At 42.4% G+C, this 23,791-nt stretch overlaps 1 protein-coding gene across 3 annotated transcripts in view; it reads right to left on the bottom strand.

Moving 5' to 3' along the window:
* SLC5A1 (solute carrier family 5 (sodium/glucose cotransporter), member 1) overlaps positions 1-22,343 on the bottom strand; it is a 64,987-nt gene extending 42,644 nt beyond the window's left edge. For 2 of the 3 annotated variants that reach the window (XM_006869288.1, XM_006869289.1), the window contains exons 1-2: positions 22,209-22,343; positions 15,708-15,779 (exon numbers count right to left, since the gene is read on the bottom strand). In XM_006869288.1, the coding sequence (XP_006869350.1) occupies positions 15,708-15,779; positions 22,209-22,343 (207 nt within the window). The remainder of the gene's footprint in view (positions 1-15,707; positions 15,780-22,208) is intronic. The other variant, XM_006869290.1, reaches the window with a different exon arrangement.
* Positions 22,344-23,791: the final 1,448 nt, after the last annotated feature.

Raw genomic sequence — 23,791 nt, 5'->3', positions numbered from 1 at the left:
AGAGAAGTTATTATCAAGGAAATGGCTTACAATTGTAGAGTCCCAGGTCCCCGATGGAACAGAGATAGAGAGTCCCTCCCACATGCCATTATATTGGAAGAAGGCCACACCCTCAAGAAAGTATACCTTCAATTGATTTGACTACTCATAGCCACTCATCATAGTTAACAATGCCTGTATTAGGTTTCATCACCATGGGAACAAGCACATCCAAACTGCTAAACTTCTGGATATCCTGGCCTAGTCAAGTTAACACAGAACCCTAACTGTCACAGGTCATTTTCTCTTTGAGGAAACAAGCTCATCACAGCTTGACTGGAACATGCACTTAACTAACTTCAGAAAACTACTTACTTTGCTAATGAACCATGTAACCCCCAGCACGTCCATGTGACTGCCTGCTCCCTGCAGCTGTCCTTCCCTTTAAGGAATGATGAAATTCCAGAACTTCAGATATTAGACAGCGGTTCTCAAACTTCAACATACATTAGAATCTGGAGTTAAAATTCAGGATGTCCAGTTAAATAAGAATATCTTGTCAGTATATGTCCAAACTACAAAATCCCTGTTATTGTTTTTGTAAAGTGCCCTTGAGTTGATTCCAACTCATGGCTAACCTGTACAGACTTTCTGAGTAGAAAGCCTTATCTTTCTCCCAAGGAGGGCCAGTGGGCTCGAACTACCGACCTTGTAGTTCATAGTCCAGTGCTTATCCTATAGAGCCACCATGCTCTCACAAGGTCCCAGGTGGTGGGTGGTGATGGTTGTGTGCCATGGAGTCATTTCTGGCTCATAGCAACCTTGTATAGGGTTTTGAGGCGGTAAACCTTTAAGGGAGCAGAATGCCTCATCTTTCTCCCACAGAACGCTGGTAGTTGCCACCAGCCTGACTCATAACCTCTATGTTGTTACCAGAGCTCCTTAGGTGGTATAAGTGTTTTGTGCTTGATTGCCAAATAAAGGTTCATGGTTCAATCCTACCCAGCAGTACCAGGGAGGCAAAGGTCTGATGATCTCCTTGCATTAAGATCATAGCCTACTCTGTAACACTTGGGGTCAGCATTGGTCGGAATTGAAATTGGCAACTAACAACAGTAACATGCTCTGAAAACTGCATGGGATATACTTATACTAAAAAGTTTATCTGAAATTCTCATTTAACTGGGTGTCCTGTATTGTTAAGGAACTCTGGTAGTGTAGTGGTTATGAATCGGGCTGCTAATCTCAAGGTCAGCAGTTCAAAACCACCAGACGTTCCATGGGAGAAAGATGAAGCTTTCTGCTCCCATAAGATTTACAGCCTCAGAAACCCTATGCAGGGTTGCTATGAGTTGGAACCAACTCCACAGCATATAACCACCACCACCTGTATTGTTATTTGCTAAATCTGATGACCCTAATAAGAATCACCTGGAAGTCTTGTTGAACCTCAAATTGCTGGGCCCACCTCTAGAGTTTCTGGTTCAGAGGGTCTGAGTTGGGGCTGGAAAAAAATGTGCGTTTCTAACAAGACTCCAGGTCTTGCTGATGCTGCTAGGCTAGGTACCACACTGTCCAAGAGAGAGGAACACTGGATTTTACAATGCCTCCTCTGGATCCAGCATTGAGCCAGTCATTTCATTCAATTTGTCTTATTTATTCCTCACAATTCCAATTGTTGTTGTTGTTAAGTGCCATCGAGTCGGGTGCGACCCATAGCGACCCTGTACAGGGTTTCCGAGGGTGTAAATCTTTACGGGAGTAGAAAGCCTCATCTTTCTCCCGCGGAGCGACTGGTAGTTTCGAACCGTTGACCTTAAGGTTCGCAGCCCGATTCGTAACCACTACGCTACCAGAGCTCAATTCCAATAGGTATATATTATTCTTAACTTCATATTACAGAGGCTCAGAAGAGTAAAATGACTTGCCAAAAGTCCCCAAACCTAATGTGACTGAAGTCTCTGGGGAAAGGGAACATGAGACATAGCCACACATAGTCTTTCATTCCCACTCTTTACCCCCAAGGATTCTCTCGTGAACTGCCCTGACCCTTATCATCAAGTTAATGTGTTCATCTGAACCATGGCTTTCACTCCTCCCTCATCCTCTCAGGGTCTCGTCTTTCATTTTGGTTAGATTCTCGATTTCCTTAATAAGCTCTCTTTCAGAAGGAAAGTTTGAAGAGGTTTAACTTTGAACCCTTACCATCTGTCATGAATCAAACTTTCTGGATTAAGACAGAAGGCAAGGTAGGGTTCTTATCTTCAGAATATTTTCTTTTTTTGGAGTCTATAGAGTCTGGTAAATATTTAGACCTTGCTCCAGTGTCATCATAATCTCTGTTTGCTCTTTGGCAGCTCATGCCTTACATGAACAATCATTGTCTTTCATTCATTATCTTCACAAGTACCCCTCCTTGCTCAAAGTATCAAAGGGGCAGGGAATCAGGAAAACACAGCTAAAGCTGTTTGGGGCACAAACAGCAGATGAGGGCTTCTGTTGGCATTTTTAAGTCAAAGACACTGGAGAACACTCCTCCCATCAATCCAGATAAGTCTGCTTTGGAGATCATCCACAATACTTGATCCAAATGCACTACCGGTCCCCTCTCAGTTTCTCAAATACTCCAAGCTTCTTCTCACACCTGGGCCTTTGTGCATTCTGTTCCATCTGCTTGGATCCCACATCCCCAAACCTTATTTACTGACTGACTCCCTCTGCTATTTCTAGTCTCAGGCGAAATGTCCAATCCTGAGGAAGGTCTTCCCTGACCCTCAGATGAGAGGCCCTATATGATATAAATGTTCTCCGATTAACCAGAAGACTGGTGGTTTCAGTCCACCCAGAGACAACCAGGAAGATCTTGTGATCTACTTCTGAACGCTCAGTTATTGAAAAGCCTATGGAGCACAGCTCTACTCTGACATACATGGAGTCGCAATGAATGATGAGAATCTATCCCACGGCAACTGGTTGGTTGGCTGGATCCTTCTATGTAGGTTAAGAGCCCTTCTCCTCACCTCTTTTGCTTCAATTCATTTCTCTCATCCAAATACTAACCAGCTTAGTTTCTGAAATCAGACAAGATTGGACACATTCAGGCTGATGCCATAAACAACTCAATACATTTCTTTCTTAACACCGCTATTTGTAATTTTGTATGTTTTGTGAAAATATGTATATGTCACCAATTCTTACTACCACCTAGCCCAGAATCTGGCACATGAAATCAACACGTAGTTGTTGAATGAAGGAATGCTGTTACTGTTAAGTGCCCAAGTTGGTTCCAACTCATAGCAACCCTGTATAGGATTTCCGAGGAACAACTGGTGAGTTTGAACTGCTACCTTGAGGTTCAAGCCAACCTTGCAGTCAAGTGATTATCTTATAGCACAATATAAGGACTCTGAGTGAAGAAATAGCAATGCATTAATGAATGGGTAGATGATGGAATTCACAGTTTAAGGAGGAAGAACTGGAGATGAGAGACTACAATAATGATAAAAAATAATAATAGCCAACCCCTGAATAGTACTAACTATATACTGTCCTAAAAGATTTACAAGTATTAACTGATTTGGTCCTCAAAACAACTCCATGAGGTAAGTGTCATGATCTCTATTTTGAGGTTTAGAAATCTGAGGTACTGAGAACTTAAGCACTTTACCCAAGGCCATAAAGCTAGGAAGTCAATCTGTCTTCGGAGTCTATGTTCTTAACTCCAGCTCTAAATCAACTCCTTAAATGTAAAGTTTACCCAAAAGTATACATATAGCTGTACCTGCCTCAATTTACCATCCAATGGTAGACAGGGAAAGCCCAGAAACATTTCCAATATGAGTAATCCAAAGCTTTCATCTTAACTAATAGTTTCAGCTCTTTTATGATTTCAGCCAACTAGAAATACTGAGTATATTTCACATTTTCTTTTCTCTGTCTGAAGAAATGGGAACCTGTTAGAGAATTCTGAGAAACTAGCTGGAAAGAAAGGAGAAGCCAAGGGTCTAAGGTACTAACTAGATAAAAGGATCTTGGCTACACATTAACCAATAGATGCATAGAAGCACAAAGAATACACCAGAATGATGAGTGGCTGGGCATTAATCAGAGAAGCTCCTCAGAGGAGACTATGTGCCATGAAGACTAGGTGAGAAATGGCTCTGCCAAAATAACAAAAAAGGTAAAAATCAGGGAAGCATTCAGGAGAAAAAGGAAGAGCTGATGAGGAGGAAGAGACAAAGAAGAAGACATAAGAGGAGGAGAGGAAGGAGTAAACAGAAGAGGAGGAGGAGTAAAAAGAAAATAAGGAACAGGTTGCACAAAAGCAACGTAGGAGCTCACTTGCTAAGCAAGAAATTCTCACCACAAAGGAGATCCAAATCTATAGGCATTGCCAAGTTTTACAAAAACTTCCCTAAAGTTGAGAAGCATCAAATATCCTGAGATAGTGAAAAAACACAGCCACATAAAATGTTACCTAGGGGTCCAATGTGGGTTGAAATCAGTCACTCGGATTAGATTCAGGCATGTCCCTCTCTCCCCTCCCATTTCTTTAATTTAGCAAATATTACAGCAACAACAGTAAAAATAAAAATTGTAAAGCAGCTGCTGAAGCTACTTATATACAACCAAGTTTCTTGGTTTGGAGGTATACAGTTATGATTTCATGGTAAATCCCAGTTAACTGGCCTAATAATGTGTTTAGAACATCTGTTAGTTAGTACACTTCTGAATTCATTATATAATGCCTGTGATCTTAAAAGCTTGCAAGTAGCCATCCAAGGTGCAATAATTGGACTCCATTCACCTGGAACAACAAAAGAAGAAGGAATGTTGCTTGCTAGGTGCTGTCTAGTAGGTTCCAACTTAAAGCAACCTTATGCACTACAGAATTAAGCCCTATTCAGTCCTAGGCTATTCTCATTGTTAAACTTAAGCCCATTGCTGCTGTCACTATGCCAGTTCATCTCATTGGGAGTTTTCCTCTTTTATGCTGATCCTCCATTTTACCTAACATGATGTTCTTCTCCAGGTACTGGTCCCTCTTAATAATATGTCTGAAGCATCAGAGACAAAGTCTCTCCATCCTGGCATCTAAGGAGCATTCTGGCTGTGTTTCTTTCAACACAGAATTATTTGTTCTTCTGGCAGTGCATGGTGCTCTTAATATTCTTTTCCAACACCATAACTCAAATGCATCAATTCTTCTATGACCTTTCTTACTCACTGTCCAATTTTCACATGTATATGAAGCTACTGAAAATACCATGGTTTGAGTCAGGTGCACCTTCGTCCTTAAACTGATATTGTTGCTCTTCAACACTTTAAAGAGGTCTTGTGCAGCAGATTTGCCTAATGCAATACATCGTTTGATTTCTTGACTGCTGTTTCCATGAGTGTTGATTGTGGATCCAAGAAAATGAAGTCTTTGACAATTTCAATCTTTTCTCCATTTATCATGATGTTATTTATTAGTCTAGTTGTGAGGAGTTTTGTTTGCTTTACATTTATGTGCAACCAACACTGAAGACCGTGGTCTTTGGTCTTCATCAGTAAGTATTTTAAGTCCTCTTTGTTTTCAGCAAGTAAGGTGATATCTGCATATTACAGATTGTTAATATGTCTTCCAATCCTGATGCCACATTCTTCTTCATATAATCCAGCTTCTGGGATTATTTGCTCAGCACACTGATTGAATAAGAATGGTGAAAGAATATAACCCTGGTGCACACCTTTCCTAATTTTAAACCATTTCATGTCCCCTTGTTCTTTTTGAAAAACTGCCCTTTGACCTATGTACTAGGTTCCTCATGAACACAAGTAAGTGTACCAGAATACTCATTCTCCACGATGCTGTCCATAGCTTGTCATGAGCCACAAAATCAAAAGCCTTGGGTAGTCAATGAAGCACAGGTAAACATCTTTCTGGTATTCTCTGCTTTCAGTCAAGAGCTATCTAATGTCAGCAATGACCTCCCTCATTCCACATCCTCGTCTGAATCCAGCTTGAACTTCTGGCAGGCAGTTCCCTGTCGATGTACCGTTACAGCCATTTTTGAATTGTCTTTAGCAAAATTTTACTTGCATGTGACATCAATGATATTGTCTGATGTTTCTGCATTCCACTGGGTCACCTCTCTTTGGACTAGACACAAATAAAGATCTCTTCCGATCAGTTGGCCAGTTAGCTGTCTTCCAAATTTCTTAGTATAGATGAGTGAGTGCCTCCAGTGCTGCATCAGTTTGCTGACAGTTTTCTATTTGAATTCTGTCAATTCCTGAAGCTGTGTTTTTTATCAATACCTTTACTGCAGCTTGGACTTCAGTGCCATCAGTTCTTGATTCTATGCTATCGCTTGAAATGGTTGATATTTTACTCATAGAATCCCTTCGACACTGCAAGTTGAAGCTTGAATATTTTCATTTCTTTAAGTTTGAGAAATGCTGAGCATGTTCTTTCCTTTGGTTCTCTAAGTCCTAGTCTTTGCATATTTCATTATAATACTTCACTTTGTCTTCTCCAGCTGTTCTTTGAAACTTTCTATTCAGCTCTTTTACTTCCTCTTTCTTTCATTTGCTTTAGCGTCTCTTTGCTGGAGAGCTAGTTTCAGTCTCTTCTGACACTCCATTTTGGTCTTTTCTTTCTTTGTTACCTTCTTAATAACATTTTGCTTTTTTTCCTACATAATGTCCTGGATGTCATCCTACAATCCTTCTGGTTTGGGATCATTAGTGTCTAATGCATCAAATCTGTTATTGAGATGATTTCTAACTTCAGATGAGATATGTTCAAGGTTACATTTTGTCTCTCATGGACTTGTTTTAATTTTCTTCCACTTCAACCTGAACTTGCATATGAGCAATTTATGGTCTATTTTACAGTCTTACCTGGCCTAGTTTTGGCTGATGATATGGAGCTTTTCCACTCTTTCTCCCAACAGATGTAGTAAGTTTGATTTCTATGTATTTCATCTGGTGAGGTCAATGTATATTGTTGTCTTCTATGTTGTTTTAAAAAGGTATTTGCAATGAAGAAGTCATTGAGCTTGTATAATTCTATTACGCAATCTCCAGTATCATTTCTATGGCCATATTTTCCAATTAGTGATCCTTCCTCTTTGTTTCTAACCTTTGCATTCCAATCAATACATCTTGATTGCATGGTTAATCAATTTCAGGCTGAAGAAGTTGGTAATTCTTCAATTTAATCGTCACTGGCTTTAGTGGTTGGTGTATAAATTTGAATAATTGTGGTATTAACTCGTCTTCCTTCTAGGCATAAGGATATTATCCTATCATACATAGCATTATACTTCATGATCGAACTTGAAATGTTCTTTTTGATAATGAATGTAATGCCACTGCTCTTCAATCTGTCATTCTCAGCATAGTAAACCATAAGATTGTCAGATTCAAAATGGCCAATATCAGTCCATTTCAGCTCATTAACACCTAGGATATCAACCTCTATGTGTCCCATTTCATTTTTGACAACTTCAAAATTTCCTAGATTCATACTTCACACATTTCATTTACCAATTATTAATGGATGTTTGAAGCTATTTCTTATTTTGAATTGTGCCCCATCAGCAAATGAAGATCCCAAAAGCTTTACTCCATCCACATCATCAAGGTCACCTCTACTTAGAGAAGGCAGTTCTTCATATTTTGAGTGCATTCCCACCTGAGGGACTCAATGTCTAGCACTCTACCTGACAATATTCTGGTGCTACTCATCATGTTTCAACATTCAACATTCTGGTGCTATCTGACAGTGTTCCACTGCTAGTTATAAGATTTTCAGTAGCGTTCTATTGTACATAGGGTCACTATGAGTCGGTGCCAACTCAATGGCACCTAGAAACAACAACAACAGACATTCAGAAGTAGTCTGCCTCTCCTTCCTAGTCTGTGTTAGTCTAGAAGCTCAGCTGAAACCTGTCCACCGTGGGTGTACCCTGCTGGTATTTAAAATGGCATAGCTTCTAGCATCACACAACACACAAGTCTGACAGTACAACAAACTGACAGACTGAAAAGAAATAGAATGTGTGTCTCAATGAGCCTCAACACAAAGACTAGTCTCTTTTGCCTTGAGACTAGAAAACTGGATGGGCCCAGCTACCATTACTGAATATTTTGATCAAAGAGTCTATAGTAGAATCCTGATTTAAAAAGGATAAAATGCAGACCAGCTTTTCAAATTCTCATGGAATCAGATTTTCTGGAAGCCATAGAGGCTAGATGAACTCCTGAAACTATAGCACTGTGGTAATTTTAAATTTTAATCCAAAATTATCCCCTAAAGTCTCCCTCACCATTGTTAAATTACAGCGATGTAACTTAACAGACAAAGACTGTTTAGTGTTTAGTATTGTGCACTCTTAAGGACTATCTATATGGGATCAAATTAATGACAGTAGCTTGAAAAGATTAGATAGGTAACTTAGTGGGCAGTGATGTTAACAGGGGAGGAAAAATTTAGAAAAGGAGGATGAGAATGGTTGTACAACTTGAAGAACATAATTAATGTCACTGAATTATACATGTAGAAATTGTTTGATATATGTTCCACTGTATATACGCTCAACAACAAATGAAATATTTAAAAATTTTAGCAAATGTTTGTCAAGTTCCTACTATATCCAAGACCCTAGGATAAAACAGAGGAAGAAGAAAATTAAGATCAACAGATGCTTGGCCCCCTGTCTGGGCATCGGGCTGAATAAGGACACAGACCTACAGGTGGAAAGCAGGCAGAATGGGAGGCAGGGCTAGCTGAACTTGGGGCCAGAGGAGGCAGCAGTCACTGCCACCCATGCTCATAGAAGCTCAAGGACAGGTCTTCCTTCCCTGTCATATATACCTGAAGCTCGTTCCCTTGGTGCTCTCTCTGCCTCTCCTGGGTCCATTTACCTGGTTCTCTCTCTTCCTGTCGGATCCACAAACCCCACCTATGTCTGATCCTCTACAGAAAAGGTTTGCCAACATTTGCCCTAACCCACAATGACATACTTCTCTCTGATGATCCTGTAACAATAAAGGAAGGAAAGGATCTGTGGTTGTGGAGAAGCACACCATCATTCCATCATCAAGACCCTTGCTGGTGATGCACAGGCATGCCCATGCCCATTTTTCCTTTGCTCCTGCCCTCCTCTGTGGCAGAAAATCTTATCATCTCTGTCCTGGAAGATCCTATGAGATTACAATATTGAATTACAGAGGAGTTTCTCTGAAACTCAGCAAGGCAAATAATATGCTGTATGTCTCAGAGCTGGGACAAGTCAAGTCCTTTGGTTCCTTGTAAGGTTCCTACTTCCCAACCTTTGCAATGTTTACTTCTGAGTTGAAGAGACTTGCTAAAGGGTTGATTCAACCTGTTGTACCCCACTGTTCCCATGCAATCAACTAATAGTTCCAGAAGGTATGACCAAACTCTCGATCCAAAGTATCCAAACCAGAGGCTTCCACTGGGCTGTGTTTCTGGGGCCCCACCTTTCTGAGTAATTTCTGCAGCCAGTAACCAAGGAGTAGGGAATTCCCCCACACACCCCTGAGAATTCAGTTCCTGGGCTTCACAGACTTCCTGCTTTCACATTTCCCACATCACCATGTAATCATTGCAACACAGTACGCAGACAGCTATTAGTTCAAGGCGCCAAGTTACAGTGCCACAGAGAAAGGGAATCCTGAGCCACAATTATGTAAGGTATAGCTTCATGGTTTTTTGTTACTCAGTTTGTTTGGCTTGATTCAGGTATGATTGTTGAAGGCCTGGAGACAGCCCTGTGTAAGCTGACATCACTTCTATGGAAAACTATTTATCTCTTTCTCTCAAGCTCAGTGATTTTTTTTAGAGCAATGGTCTTTTTCCTCAGAATTCCTAGAACTTCACCAACTTTGTTTCTTTCAAATACCCTAAACTATAGGAGTATTCCCAAACAGGCCTCTCCTCTGTCTTGTTTTCAGACTTTACAAGGTCCAATTTCCTCTCGCTTTTCTCCCCAAGCCCCCACTGCCTCAGGCGTATCAATCCAGGTTCAACCAGAGTCCTCCCTTCCAAAAATGATAAACAAAATGTGGTACATATATACAATGGAGTATTACTCATAAAGAGAAATGGATAACTGGTTTTGTTGTTGTTAAGCATGCTACCATATGGATGGACCTCAAAAACATTATGCTGGATAAAATATGTCAGTCACCAAAGGACAAATGTTGTATGATCCCACTTACATGAAATAGCAAGACCAGGCAAAGCATGTAAAGGCTGGAGTGTATTCGCAGTTGCCAGGAGCAGAACAGAAAAGGGACAGAAGACTCATTGATTGGGGGCTACTGAGCTTCTACCAAGAGTGACGGTGAAATGCGGAAATGGAAGTGGTGAAGGGTGCACAACATGATGAAAGTAATTAATGTCACTAAATTGTTAAGTGTCGTTCAGTCACTTCCAACTCATACCAACCCTGTATAGGGTTTCTGAGGAGTCACTAGTGAGTTTGAACCATCAACCATTAGGTTAGCAGTCCAGTGCTTGTCCTACAGTGCCATGCCAGGACTCTCACTGAATTGTACATGTGAAAAGTGCTGAAATAGCACCTTTTCTGTTGTAAATGTTGTTGTTAGGTGCCATGGAGTTGATTCTGGCTCATAGTGATCCTATGCACAAGAGAACGAAATGCTGCCCAGTGTTGCACAATCCTCACAACTGTTGCTAGCTTTGTGCTCACTGTTGCAGCCACTCTGTCAATCTATCTCATTAAAGGTTTTCCTCTTATTTACAGACCCTCTACTAATGTGCCAGACTGCAAAGCCATTTGAACTGCAAGTTCGGCGGTTCAAGCTCACCAGCTGCTCCTCAGACACCCTGTACAGGGTCACTATGGGTCAGAACTGACTCGACAGCACTTAACAACAACAGCCACTTTACACCAAGCATAAATGTCTTTCTCCAGGGACTGGTCCTTCCTGATATCATGTCCAAAGTACAAGAGATGAAGTCTCACCACCCTCCCTTTTGAGGAGCATTCTCGCTGTACTTATTGTAACACAGAATTTTCTTCATTCTTTAGGCAGTCCATGGTATATCAATATTCCTCACCAACACCATAATTCAAAGGCATCAGTTCTTCTACAGTTTTCCTTATTCCTTATCTAACTTTCATATGCAAATGAGGTGATTGAAAATACTATGACTTAGTCATGTACACGTTAGTCCTCAAGGTGACATCTTTGATATAACACCTTAAAGAGGTCTTTTGTAGCACATTTACCTAATGGAATATGTTGTTTGATTTCTTAATTGCTGCTTCCTTGGGCATTGATCATAGACCCAAGTAACATTAAATCCTTGACAATCTCAATCTTTTCTCTTTTTATCATGATGTTGCTTATTGACTCAGTTGTAAGGATTTTTGTTTTCTTCTATATAGAAGTGCTATGTGGCGCTGTGGGCTAATGCATCAGACTGCAAAGTCATTTTAACTGCAAGGTCGGTGGTTCAAGCTCATCAACTGCTCCTTGGAAATCCTATACAGTGTCACTATGGGTCGGAACCAACTCTACGGCACTTAACAACAGCAACATCTTACCCCCAAATAAATCAGCCCTAAAAATTTTACATGAAAAGATGTAATTTCATCTTAACTGTAGGCTGTGGTTGTTGTTAAAAGCAGTTGAGTTGGTTTGAACTCATAGCGACCTTGTATAGGGTTTCTGAGGAGTGGCTGGTGAGTCTGAACCATCAACCTCACAGTTCAAACCAACCTTGTGGCCCAGTGCATTATCCTACAATGCCACACCAGGCTACAGAAGAGGAAAGAAGCTGTTTGAAAATGTAATGGTTTGTCTTGAAAGTGGTGTGTTTATTATCCAAATTATGGGAGAGATGAGACTGGACACTAGCAGACTTGCTGTAAGGGAGCTGAAGCCCTAACTGGAGCGGAGGAATACACTGCCTTTAAAGTAATTAAAGTCAACTTCAAGGTCCTGCTCAGTTGTCTAATTCAGCAAATATCTAGTCCACTAAAACTTATAACAGTCTTGGACTGAAATCTGTAGAGTGGCACTTTCTACAGTGATAAAAATGTTCTAGATCAGTGTAGTCCAACTTGGGAGCCACTGCCCACCTGTCATTACCAAATGCTTGAAGTATGCAAAGTGCAACCGAGAAAGGGAATTTTTCATTTTATCTCATTTTAATTTAATTGCCAATGTGGTGACTGGCACCATATTGGCTGGTACAGTTCTAGAAAGACTACCTAACCTTATCTTGAACAGTGGGATCAGAGCTGCATTTTCAACATCAACTTTTAGAAAAACACTAACTTCCAAAGCATGAAAAATCAAAAGTCACTGGCATGGAGCAAGAAAGAAGGTATCTGAATGTGTATGCTTCTACATACACGAGGGGTCAGAAGAGATCACCATGAAAGACCCTACAGAGAAATCAGCATTAGTCCATTGTTCTTGGTTACCTTAAGGATCAAACAGAAATGATTTCCTGGATAACGCAAGCAATTGTGAAGGTTGCAGTTATCAAAATCCATTCAAAAATAACTGGTTAAATGCCAGTTGCAGAATGCGGCAAATTTCCTGGTAACTTCTCCCTGTGCTAAACATACCATGACAGTGAAAATCTACTTTCTTGCTTCTCTTCCTTCAACCAACTCACAGTTGTCACTCCCCTCTCTGTACATAAACCACTCTCCCAAGGAGTGCAAATAGTTAATGCTGTTAACCAGAAGGTTGGAGATTGAGTTCCTTGAAACACACCTTGAAAGAAAGGTCTGGTAATCTGCCTTCTCTTTTACCAGCTGTACCTTAAGCAAATTAGTCAACTGGTTGCTTCAGTGAGAACTCTGGATCAAGATGGTCATTGGACTGTTAGTAGTGATAGAAAAATTTTAATGGATAATGATGGTGGTTGCACAACATGATGAATGCAATCAAATGTGTCACTGAAATGTGCATGTAAAATACAAGATCAAGTAAAAAATTATTGCTACTGGGGTTCCAACTGATACATGCAGGGTTTTATTACAAACAAAACATATTTAAACATGCCTCTGTAATCAGTGGGTGGTTGAAGACAAGCTCTCTCTGTAATACTTGTCTTATTTCCATTAGGATATCATCACACAAAAATAAAAAGTCCAAGGGAAACACTGACTGATCTACTGGGCCAGTTAAATTCAAGACTGAGAGATCCGCTTAGAAGGTTATGGTTCGTGGTAGTGGTTACATGCTGTGTAGTCTGCTCCAACTCATATAGGGTTTCTAAGGCTGTAAATCTTTGCGGGAACAGAAAGCCTCATCTTTGTCCTGCAGAATGGCTGGTAGTTTCGAACTGCTAATTTTGAGGTTAGCAGCCTGACTCAACCACTGTGCTACCAGAGCTCCTTTAGAAGGTTGTGAGAACTGTTTTTGGGGACTCCAAAGGGGTAGTCTTAATAGATTTTCTAAAACAACACAGGACAAATGCAGAGGTTTATTATGAATATGTTTTAAGAAAACTGAAAACCGTATTGTTGAGGGAAAAAGAGAAAATGCACTGAGGAATTTTTTATTTTTTTCTATTACAACAATGCACCTGCTCATTCTTTAAGGGTAACAAGGGCTGTCTTATGAGAATTTCTTTGGGAAACCTTACCCCGTTCACCCTACAGCCGGATCTTGTCCCTTCAGGCTTCTTTTTGTTCATAATACTTAAAGAACATTTAAAGAGAATAAGATTTTAATCCCTCAAGGATGCCAAAACCATTTTGACATGTTGTAAATCAGAGATGCAAACTTCTTTGAGGAAGGGTCAGAGAGACGGAAACACCACCTTCAAGAAGTGTACAGATCGATATAGAGGATATGACAAGATAGGTTCATATTTTGATAGTTTTGTTTAATAAAGATTTCTGTGGTTTTATAATAATGCTTTTTTTTTTTACTTACCTTCATAGGTTGAATTGGCAAATGTTTTGTTATAAATGAGGAGCCTTCAACAAGTTTGTGGCAAAAATGGAATTACAATCTGATGGAATTTCCTCACAAACTTCCTGAAGCCCTCTCATGTTTTTGCCACACACAAAAACACAAAAAAAAAAACTAGGTCACTGAACTGAATTGATAAACCAGAGCCCTATGTTGATATGATGAAAGAGACCTGTAAGATTTCTTTCTGCCCTACCACATGTCTGTCCTTTGATTGAAAAAGGGTCTGCCCATATACAAATATCAAGAAACACACCTCGTACATACAAAAAATACAAAATCTACCAAAAAGTGAGAAAAACTTTTTTAAAGGAAAACTGTGATTGGAAACAGTGGGGACTTTTCCATCTAATACGTTACTATTTATTGACAACTGGGAGATGATGCAAATGGTTAATGCTGTTAACCAAACACCCGGAGATTTGAGTCCACCAGGACATCCCTTGGAAGAAAGGTCTGGTAAGCTACTTCCCAAAATAGTCAGCCATTGAAAACTCTATGGAGCACAGCTCTGCTCTGTGCTCCATAAGACAACTCCACAAAAACTGTCTATTTTCCTATGTGTCTGGCACTGCATTAGACACTGATGGTAGAAGAGATAAAGTCCCTTCTCCCTGGAGCTTAAAATCTAAGCAACAGAGTTCATATTTATTTATCTTTTCCACCACACATGTTGTCTCCACTTCCTATCATTGTTGTTACTGTCATCAAATTGATTCTGATGCTTCAAGAGGGAACCTAGATCCAGAGGGCCTGGAGGAAGGTAGAATCTCCACTGAGTAGTATCCAATCTGTCTAGGCAGGGCTGATGAAAGGAAATGCATATAGGTCTCTTGAGATACAAGAGTGAATCATTGTTATCAGGACTGATTGTGAGGGTTGGAAATGTAAAGGTAGATGTTTTGCAGCAAAAGGAGGGGAGTGATTGACTTTGCAGTCTAGAAAGCGGAGGTCCCTGGGACCATCAAGGAAAAAGAATGGAGAGCGGGACCCTACCCAGAAAAGCAGTGATGCCTGAGACGAAGGCAGAGATGATGACATGGAGAGATGGAGCAGCTGGGGACTTTAGACCCAGAGAGGGAGAGGGGCTGTGTGCTGACGACCGGGAGGCAGGCTTGTAGTGTATACTTCTGACTGGTTGATGATACATGGAGGGGATTGTAACCATGGCAATGAAACGATATACAATAGGATGAATGTAAAACTAATGTTTTCCCGTGTAAACTATCACATAATTCACAATAAAACATTAAAAAAACAAACTGATTCTGATGCATGGCCATCCCATGCAGGCAAGGGATTTTCAAAGCTATGATCTTTTAGAAGCAGATCACTTCTCTGTTGGATTTAAACCACCAGCCTTTTAGCTAGTAGTCAAGAGGGGTTTCTAATAAAAACTCTGAAGTGTAAATATCATTATGCCCATCTTATAGATACAGAAGTGAAAGCTTAGATTTGCCCAAGATTACCTGGATCTGCGTGCTGTCTTTGCTTCTCCATACTGACCACCTTGTACAGTCTTTTTCTTCTGTTTCCTCTTGAAAGGATTTCTAACATGAGTAATCTAAAGGAAATTCCCTTACCACAATAGATTAGGAGTGCCCAGGAAATCTGGTGAGCAGGAGACCCACTAGCAGGCATTTGAGGGGGGCGAGAATGAATCACCAACACTCAATACCAAGAAGAAAATAAGTTGCTAAAGTGTACATCATAGTTAAGCAAACAGTAGTTCAGGGAAAACTTACCGGCCACCACACCATACTTCGGCCCGCCAGAAAGAAGCCTCCAACAGTCCCACGATTAGTGGAAAACATAGCCTGAAGGGAAAAGGGTCCAAAATTTAATAAGAAACTAGGACAGCATGTCCTTGCCAGCCCAAAGGACATACCTGGGCATATGTTTGCACTTTCTTCTACCCACTAGACTTTCTGGGACACCTTCCCATTCCTAATTCCCCAGATTCCTAATTCAATGCAGATGAAAAAAAGGTAGACTTCTACATTTGACAGACAAAAAACTGAGGATGAGAAAGTTACACCGCTTGTCCTAGTCCTAGTCCTGCCTCTGCAACTTGCAAGTCACCTCACTGCTTGAGATCTGTATCCTTATCTGCTAAAGAGGGGAAATGTAACTTTGTATGCCTTTCTAACAAGCATACTCAAGATGCCTAATAAAACATCATACTTTTGAAAAGCAAACATATGTATATAGATTATATCTCAATAAAGCTATTATAAACCAAAAAAAGAAAGAAAAGAAGAAAGGAGGGAGGGAGGGAGAAAGAAGGAAAAAAGGAAGGAAGGAAGCAAGCAAGAAAAAAACTCTAAGAACATAAAAGTTAGAACTAAATATTACATAAATCACTGGACATTCAAACTCAATTCAAATCTTTCCTCTCTGAGGATTTAGGTAGGAGCTTCTTAGAATCATGACTTTTGGTATATTATGATAACTGAGGTAAATAGAGAGGAAAGAGAGAGATTCCTTTGGGCTGGGGTTTCAGGAAAGGCTTCAGAGAGAGGCAGCATTTTAGCAAATCCTAAACAAAGCATGGAGCTTTATTAGTCAGGGGAAAGGGAACAGCAGAGGCAATGACCTATAAATGCAACCACACCTAGTGTGGGAAGGGGTGGAGTACCATCAGGTGTACATGGATGAGGCATACAAATGAGGAGAGTAGTGATATGTGGGGATAGACCGCAGGGCCTCAAATTCCTGTCTAAAAGCACAGGTTTCATTCTGTAGACTGTGGGAAGACACCAAAGCTGGCTATTTATGAGAAGACTGACGTGAATTCTCAATAAACGATGGCCATCCCCAATCATAGCTCCCTGAGAATGTTGTCTCTTCAGTCTTTAGTCTATTTCTGGTCCAGCTCAGGTTTAGACTGAGGTCTTCACTACAAAGAATGGATGGTGTCTATACCTCTCTGAAACCTCCCTCCATCCTCTCTTTTTGTGAATCTCCTTCCCTCAACTGAAGTTCAATAATCTCCCTGAAGATGTTAGTGGTTGACTGTGACTTAGCCCTGTCAGTGATGTTTGCATTCCCATAGGTAACAACTGAGGTTAACAGCATCTCTGGTCCAAAGAAATGAACCTCTAGGGTGGCATGTCAGGAACTCAGAAACTTGTCATTCATTCAATAAATATGGATGCTATAGATAACACATTGCTACATGCTCAAATTGCAAAGATGTAGTGAATTTAGCCCCTTAGGAGCAGGGCCATTCATACACTCAAACAATCAACATAGATTTGTTGGGTACCTACTGAGTAGTAAGCAGTGCCGGGGAGAACACGGTTCAGACCTTTCTAGACTCCTGGCAGGGTCCTTCCAACAATAGGATTTGCTCTTAAGATCTCATTGTGGGAATAGCAAGATGACCAACAGACCTACAGAGTAAAGAAGATAACTAGGAGTGAAACCAAAAGTTCCAATGACCCAGGCTCTGGCAATTGATGAGGAAAAGGTCATTCTGAGGATATTCTGAAGGTCATTCTGAAGGTTAATAGCTTTGGGGCACAGTAGGAGGGGCTGAAAAAATATGAATTTGGAGCTCAGATGGAAAACTCCCCATTTGGTCTCAGAATGTGAGAATGAAGATCTAGAAAACATTGAGGATTGATAAAAGATGAGGAGAAGTATATCCACATCCCCTCTGGAATGTTCAGTCCCTCATAGCTGCAAAGCCAGACCCCACGTACCCATCCTGATTTTTTTTTCCTGGTCCAGGTACCCTGCCTCCCCTCTTCCTCACTGTTTGTTACTACAAACAGAAAAGCACTGGTTCCCTGGGCAAGAGATGGGCAAAGAAAAGCTCCAAGTCTCCAGAAGCCCTCTGTAAACTATGGAATTAAACCTGCCTGTCCACCCAACAACTAGAAGAAAATGAATTCACAGTTAAAAGACACAGGGTCAGACGAAGCACACTTACTGACCCATCATGTTTCTGTCTTCCTTCCTGCTTCACTTTCTTTCTCAGTGGAATAAAAAATATATACATCAATGAGCAAAAGGAAGGAACTTCAGCCTCTATTTAGATAAAGATTAGTAACTGGGGGCTGTAGGATTTGGAGAGAGAAGATTCTCGTGTGGTCAGTTATCTTCTAGTCCATAAAGTGGACAAATATGCTTGGCCTGGGCTGTATTAGGCATGACCAAGGCAGGGCTTCAAACCCATTCATTCTTACAGATCCCCAGGTATACATAAGAATCACCTGGGGATCTTGTTAAACTGTACATTCTGACTCAGTATATCTGGGAGTGGAAATGCACATTTTCAGCAAGGTGTTGAGATGGAATTGAGCTGTTGGAAACCCTGGACCAAAACCATGGGAGATACTCTAGAACAGGGGTGAGAAACCCTTTTTCTGCCAAAATTTATAACATCATTCACAGGCCATGCAAAATTATCAACTTCAAAATTAGCTTGCTATGTTTGGTCAAACATTTAGTTAACTCACCACTAATGTAATGGCACTGCAGGATAATGTGCTGGACCACAAGGTCAATTTGAGCCACAAGGTTGGCGGTTCAAACCCACCAGCCACTTTTTGGAAACCCTATACTGAGTCTCTATGAGTCAGAACTGACTCGATGGCACTTAACAACAACGGTGTGATGATGGCTGGAACTGCAGCTGCCTTGGCAGGGCCAGACCGAATGATATTGTGGGCCTTATACAGCCCATGGGCCGGACGTTCCCCATCCCTGCTCTAGGCCATAAGTCTGAGCTTGGTACTATGGTATATTTCTGCACTCTCAGAGTTATCAAGAGTTGGATGGAAGTGGTGACATTTGGGGAGAGATTCTGCTGGAAGAATTCAAACAGAAGGCTGTTGACAATTGTCAAGATGGTAAAAGACGGGACTTGATCAATTTTAAGCCAACTTTTGCTTCCTGAATATATGTGAGAAGAGAAGGAATTCAGCACTACCAGGATGCTATCTCATCAACACACATGGTGGTAATGACCACAAAGAAGGTATCTCTGGAAGGAGGAAAGGTGAAATCATACAGTAGTATTTACCTTGGTTTCATGTTGTCAATTCTGTCTCATGACAACCCTATAAGTGCAAAGGAAAACTGCTCCATTGGGCTTTCAAGACCATGACCTTTTAAAAGCAGATCACCAGACCTATCTTCTGAGGAACCTCTGGGTGGATTTGAACCACCAATCTTTTGACCAGTATTCAAGTGATTGACCATGTATTCCATTCAGGGACTGCTTTGGATCTTAAGACCTATGTTTGAGTTCCGCTCCACCACTAATTCCTCTAAGTGACTTCTGGGCATCCTCTCTGATTCTCATCTGTAAAATGGGAAGGTTGGGCTCCCCCAAAGGCCATTCTAACTCAGGAATTCAATGATCCTATGGTTCAAATGATTGCAAAAATTTTCCAGTGCATTTTTTTTTTTTTTTTTTCTGTAAAAGACCAAATAGTAAGTACTATAGATTTTGTGGGCTACATACAGATTCTGGCACACATTCTTTTTGTTTTGTCTGTTCTTTTACAATCCTCTAAATTGTAAAAACAATTCTTGGCTGTAGGTTATACAGAAACAGCCCAGATTTGGTCAAAGGGTCAAGATTTAATGTGGCAGTGGTGGTTATGTGCCATTGAGTTAGTTCTGACTCATAGTGACCTTGTATAGGGTTTCTGAAGCTATAAATCTTTACATAAGCAGAAAGCCTCATCTTTCTCCTAAGGAGCAGCTTCATACTGCTGACCTTGCAATTAGCAGCCCAATGCATAATCCACTATGCCACTTGTTGTTGTTGTTGTTGTTACGTGCCATCGAGCCGGTACCGACCCATAGCGACCTTATGCACAGCAGAACGAAACACTGCCCGATCCTGGGCCAACCTCACTACTGTTGCCACACTTGAGTCTATTGATGCTTCCACTTGGCCAATCCATCTCATTGGGGGTCTATACCACTAGCACTCCTAAACTCTTCATAAAGGGTTGCAGGATAGCTTAGTGCAATATTCCAGCAAGAATAAAGTTAAAGGTTCTGTTTAAAAGGATACACAATCTCCAAAAGAAAATAAACTGAGAGGTAGGAAAGGAAGAATGATGGAAACTTGTGCTCAAGAAATAACAAGCCCAAGCGCAGATACAATTGGATGAGACTGCGTTAGAACAGGATACAACCAAACAAAATCATGTTGGAAGAGATGGGAATGGTGACCGATGGGAAATTCAACTGTCTTTTCCAAATTGATGAGCACAATGGACCAGGACCATTCTATCTGTACAGTCCAGAGACAATGAAGGGGGCGGGATACCCATCTTGACACTTCAATAGCAAAAAAAAAAAAAGAATGTCCGCTAGAAGAAATCCAGTACATTAAACGATCAGGGTCCAAAGGCACTGGCTAATGAGGGAAGATTAAACACAGACAAATACTAATAGGCTCATTAAGTAGCATTTAAAAGGCAAGTGATACCAATTCACAAATATTTAAAAAGTGTAAACACTGTAATCAGCAGACCTGGAAGGACTGTGATGGGATCGATTAAGGAACAGTTAGTGGTAATTGTCTCTAAACCAAGCAGTAGGACAGCTAGCAAATGATAAATATGTCACTTGCCTCCAACATGTATAAATTGGGATGGGATTGCGAAGGGGTCAGGCAAGGCGGCATGAAAAGTCAGGAATCAAGAGACCTGAACACTTGGAACAATTCCATCTACTATAACCATTGGGAAATCACAACTACATCAGACTTCAGTGTACTCTGCTGTAAAAAGGGGACCTCCTTTCCTGCTCTCCCGTCTCATGGCTTTTTATGAAGATAGAATATCTATCTGAGTACTGACGCCCATTTGATTTTAAGTGACAAAAATAAATCAAGGTGTGGCACTGCAAGATAAGCACGGGGCTGCTAACCACAAGGTTGGCGGTTCAAACCCCACCAGTTGCTTTTGGAAACCCTATACAGGGTCGCTATGAGTCAGAACCAATTTGACGGCACACAACAACAACTCACATCTAAAGGTCAAATGACAACAGTACTCTATCTGGGGAGGATTCTGTAAGAGCTTAGAGAGTCCTCTCTGCATGTTTCTCCGCACCACTCACCCACCCCCACAACCTTGGGGAGTCAGAAGAATGGCTAAGACTAGATCTAGTTTCCACTTGTGTAAGTAAAGTGAGTCTGGAGGCAGTTAGCCCACGTCAATCACAACACAAGCCACGTTCAAGTCAGTACGGTAACTCGGTTATTCTGGCTTCCAGCTGAACATTTTCCACTGTTTATGGATGGAAAGCAGAGGATGAAGGCAGAGACCAGGGGACTTTCAGTTACAACTGATCTCTACAGTTTCTTTTTCAAGAAATCAGCGTGCACATACACACACACACACACAAATCAACACTTCGTTTTGCCTCTTTAAAAAAAAACCTCTATAGTTATGAAAGCGTTAATGCCCACTCTCTCTCCTCTAAATTAAAACAGTTAAACACAGCCATCTGCTAGTATTCAGCCTCCCTCAGTCCTTGGGTCAGACACCTTCCAAATCAACCCTTAAAAGTGGCTGGAATATTGGCACACTTTGAGATCAAATCCTTTTCTGGTGGCTGGGTGTGCCCAAGACTGTCATAGTGAAATCTCCAAGTTCCAGGTGTTGAGAACAAGTTTCTCTGGTTTGGTGTGTCCCCAGTGTCCTAAAAGAGCCCCAGCATTTCCCTCTCCCAGAGCCAGACCAGCCTCCTGCCTCACTCCTCCTGGCCCGCCTGCCCTGACTTCAACTGTTCCAGCCCCTGAGACTTCCTGGCACCACCAGGCCTAGGGGGTCAGCCTTCCCAGGAGTGGGGACAGCCTCCACTGCCACCTAGATACCTGCTGCCTAGCAGTCTAGTCAGAGTGCTTGTGTCCCTCCTGGTGTTTTCCAGCGACAGGACAGTCACATCGGTGGCCTCCTCTCCCAAGCCCCAGTCCCTCCCTGCAGCTGCAAGCTGGCTCCTCAAACCCTCCAACAACCTCTCCCAAACAGAGCATCCACTCCCTAGCATCCTCCTGCCTTCCTGGCTGACGTCTCTTAGCACCTCTCCTGCTTCTCATTCTCACTTGGTCCCTTGCACCTTTCACTGTGCCCTCTAAATGTTCCTCCGACCCTGAAATTAAATCCACAGTCCCCAAACTGTCACTCTCCCTTGCATCTCCCCACCCCACTTCTACCCCCTCACCTCCGCTGCCCTCTTCCTCAGCCAAACTGTCCAGGACCCCCACATACCCAGAGCCCGACAGCCATCACCACCACGAAGTAGATGACGATTACGGAGATGTCGGCGGCATTGCGGATACGCTCGTGCGGCGCGAGGGGCGCAGCCGAGGTAGTGACTGCGGGACTCCAGGTACTAGTGTCCATGGCGGCAACACGTGCCGCCCGTCCGGGCCACTGGCTCCTTATACGGCCTCCTGGTTAATGATCAGCCCCGAGGGGAGGAGACCTGATGTGTCGGGGCAGCGTCTTTGCCGCGCGGGGTCCCTTCGCTGGGCTGCAACTTTAGGGAGCTGGGCAACTGGTGGAGCGGAGTCAGAGCTGCTGGCGAGGCCACGACACCAGCAGGTAAGGGCTGTAACTGAGCGGGGAGGGGCCGGCAGGGAGGGTGGTGCCCGCCTGGCACAAAGGCCCCACTGTGCCCGAAGTCACCTGCCGGCCTGCCTCCTGGCCCACCAGAAGGCTGCACCCCACACGGAGCCAGAGCTGCTCCCATCAGGAACCAGGTGACCTGAGTCATGCGGGGGCTAAGAGGCTGCGAGTCACCCTGCTCTTGGCCCAGTCCCACAATCCCGCTTCTCCATGCGTGGAACAGGTGCAAGACCTGTGAAGTCAGCCAAGTTTTCCCTGGAGAACATCGTGGGGAAGAGAGAAAGTTGAGGATGTCACTAAGGGAATTTCAGCATACTTGCAATCCCTTGTCTCCCACTCTACAGCCTGAAACTACTGGAGGCACTGTTACGGCCACTGTAAGGAAAGAGAAACAGAGGGATTCGCAGGGAACCATTTCCATGCCCTGGTCTCACCTGCTTCCCAGTAATGCCATTCAGGGTCTTTCTGAGGCAGGAGAGAAGAGCAACACCAGAGAATTTCTTCCAAGGAGCTCATCAAACCCTGATCTTTGCTGGGGTCTCCACCACCCCACTGGGAAACTGGACAGAAATGGTCAAGACTTGACTTACCCAGGGCCACACAGGGAGCCAAACAGAGGTGGTCCCACAGCCAGGCCGTGGCAGAGGGAAGGCTGGGGAGGCTCATAGGGGCTGCCTGGAGCTAACAGGGACTGCTGGGAAGAGGGGAGACCTGTTCAGGTGATGAGGCTCAGGGAGCAGGGAGGAGCCATACAAATCCTGCCAGGGCTCTAATCTACCTTAGGCCCTCCCTGCCCACCCCTACCAAACAGTGGTGGACCCGCACCTACTTTATGAAGCTGATGGTTGTTCCAGCTTATCACTCCCCAGAATTGAGCAGTCTTGCACCTTGATGCCTTGAGACCTGCTCCCAAGGCTTGGTCTTCTCACACTCCTCCAAGCTGAAAGTGATCTTTCCACTAAGGTTGGCTGGTGTTGCTCTTCCCCATTTCCCCCACCCTTTTCCAGAAACATAAACTGTGTAAGTGCATACTAAAGGCCCAGAAGAATGCATACACACACATACAAAGTTGCTGTCCAGTCAACCCCAACTCACAGCAACCCATGTGTGTCACAGTATGATTTATTTGGAAGCAGAACACTAGACCTTTCCTCCATGGTATGTCTTGGTGGACTCAAACCTCCAACCTTTCCATTAGCAGCCAAGTACAGTAACTGTTTGCC

This window comes from Chrysochloris asiatica, unplaced genomic scaffold, assembly GCF_000296735.1.
Source record: "Chrysochloris asiatica unplaced genomic scaffold, ChrAsi1.0 scaffold00128, whole genome shotgun sequence".
NCBI lineage: Eukaryota > Metazoa > Chordata > Mammalia > Afrosoricida > Chrysochloridae > Chrysochloris > Chrysochloris asiatica.
The sequence above is the reverse complement of the archived record's forward strand: the minus strand, read 5'-3'. Positions and strand labels throughout refer to the sequence as shown.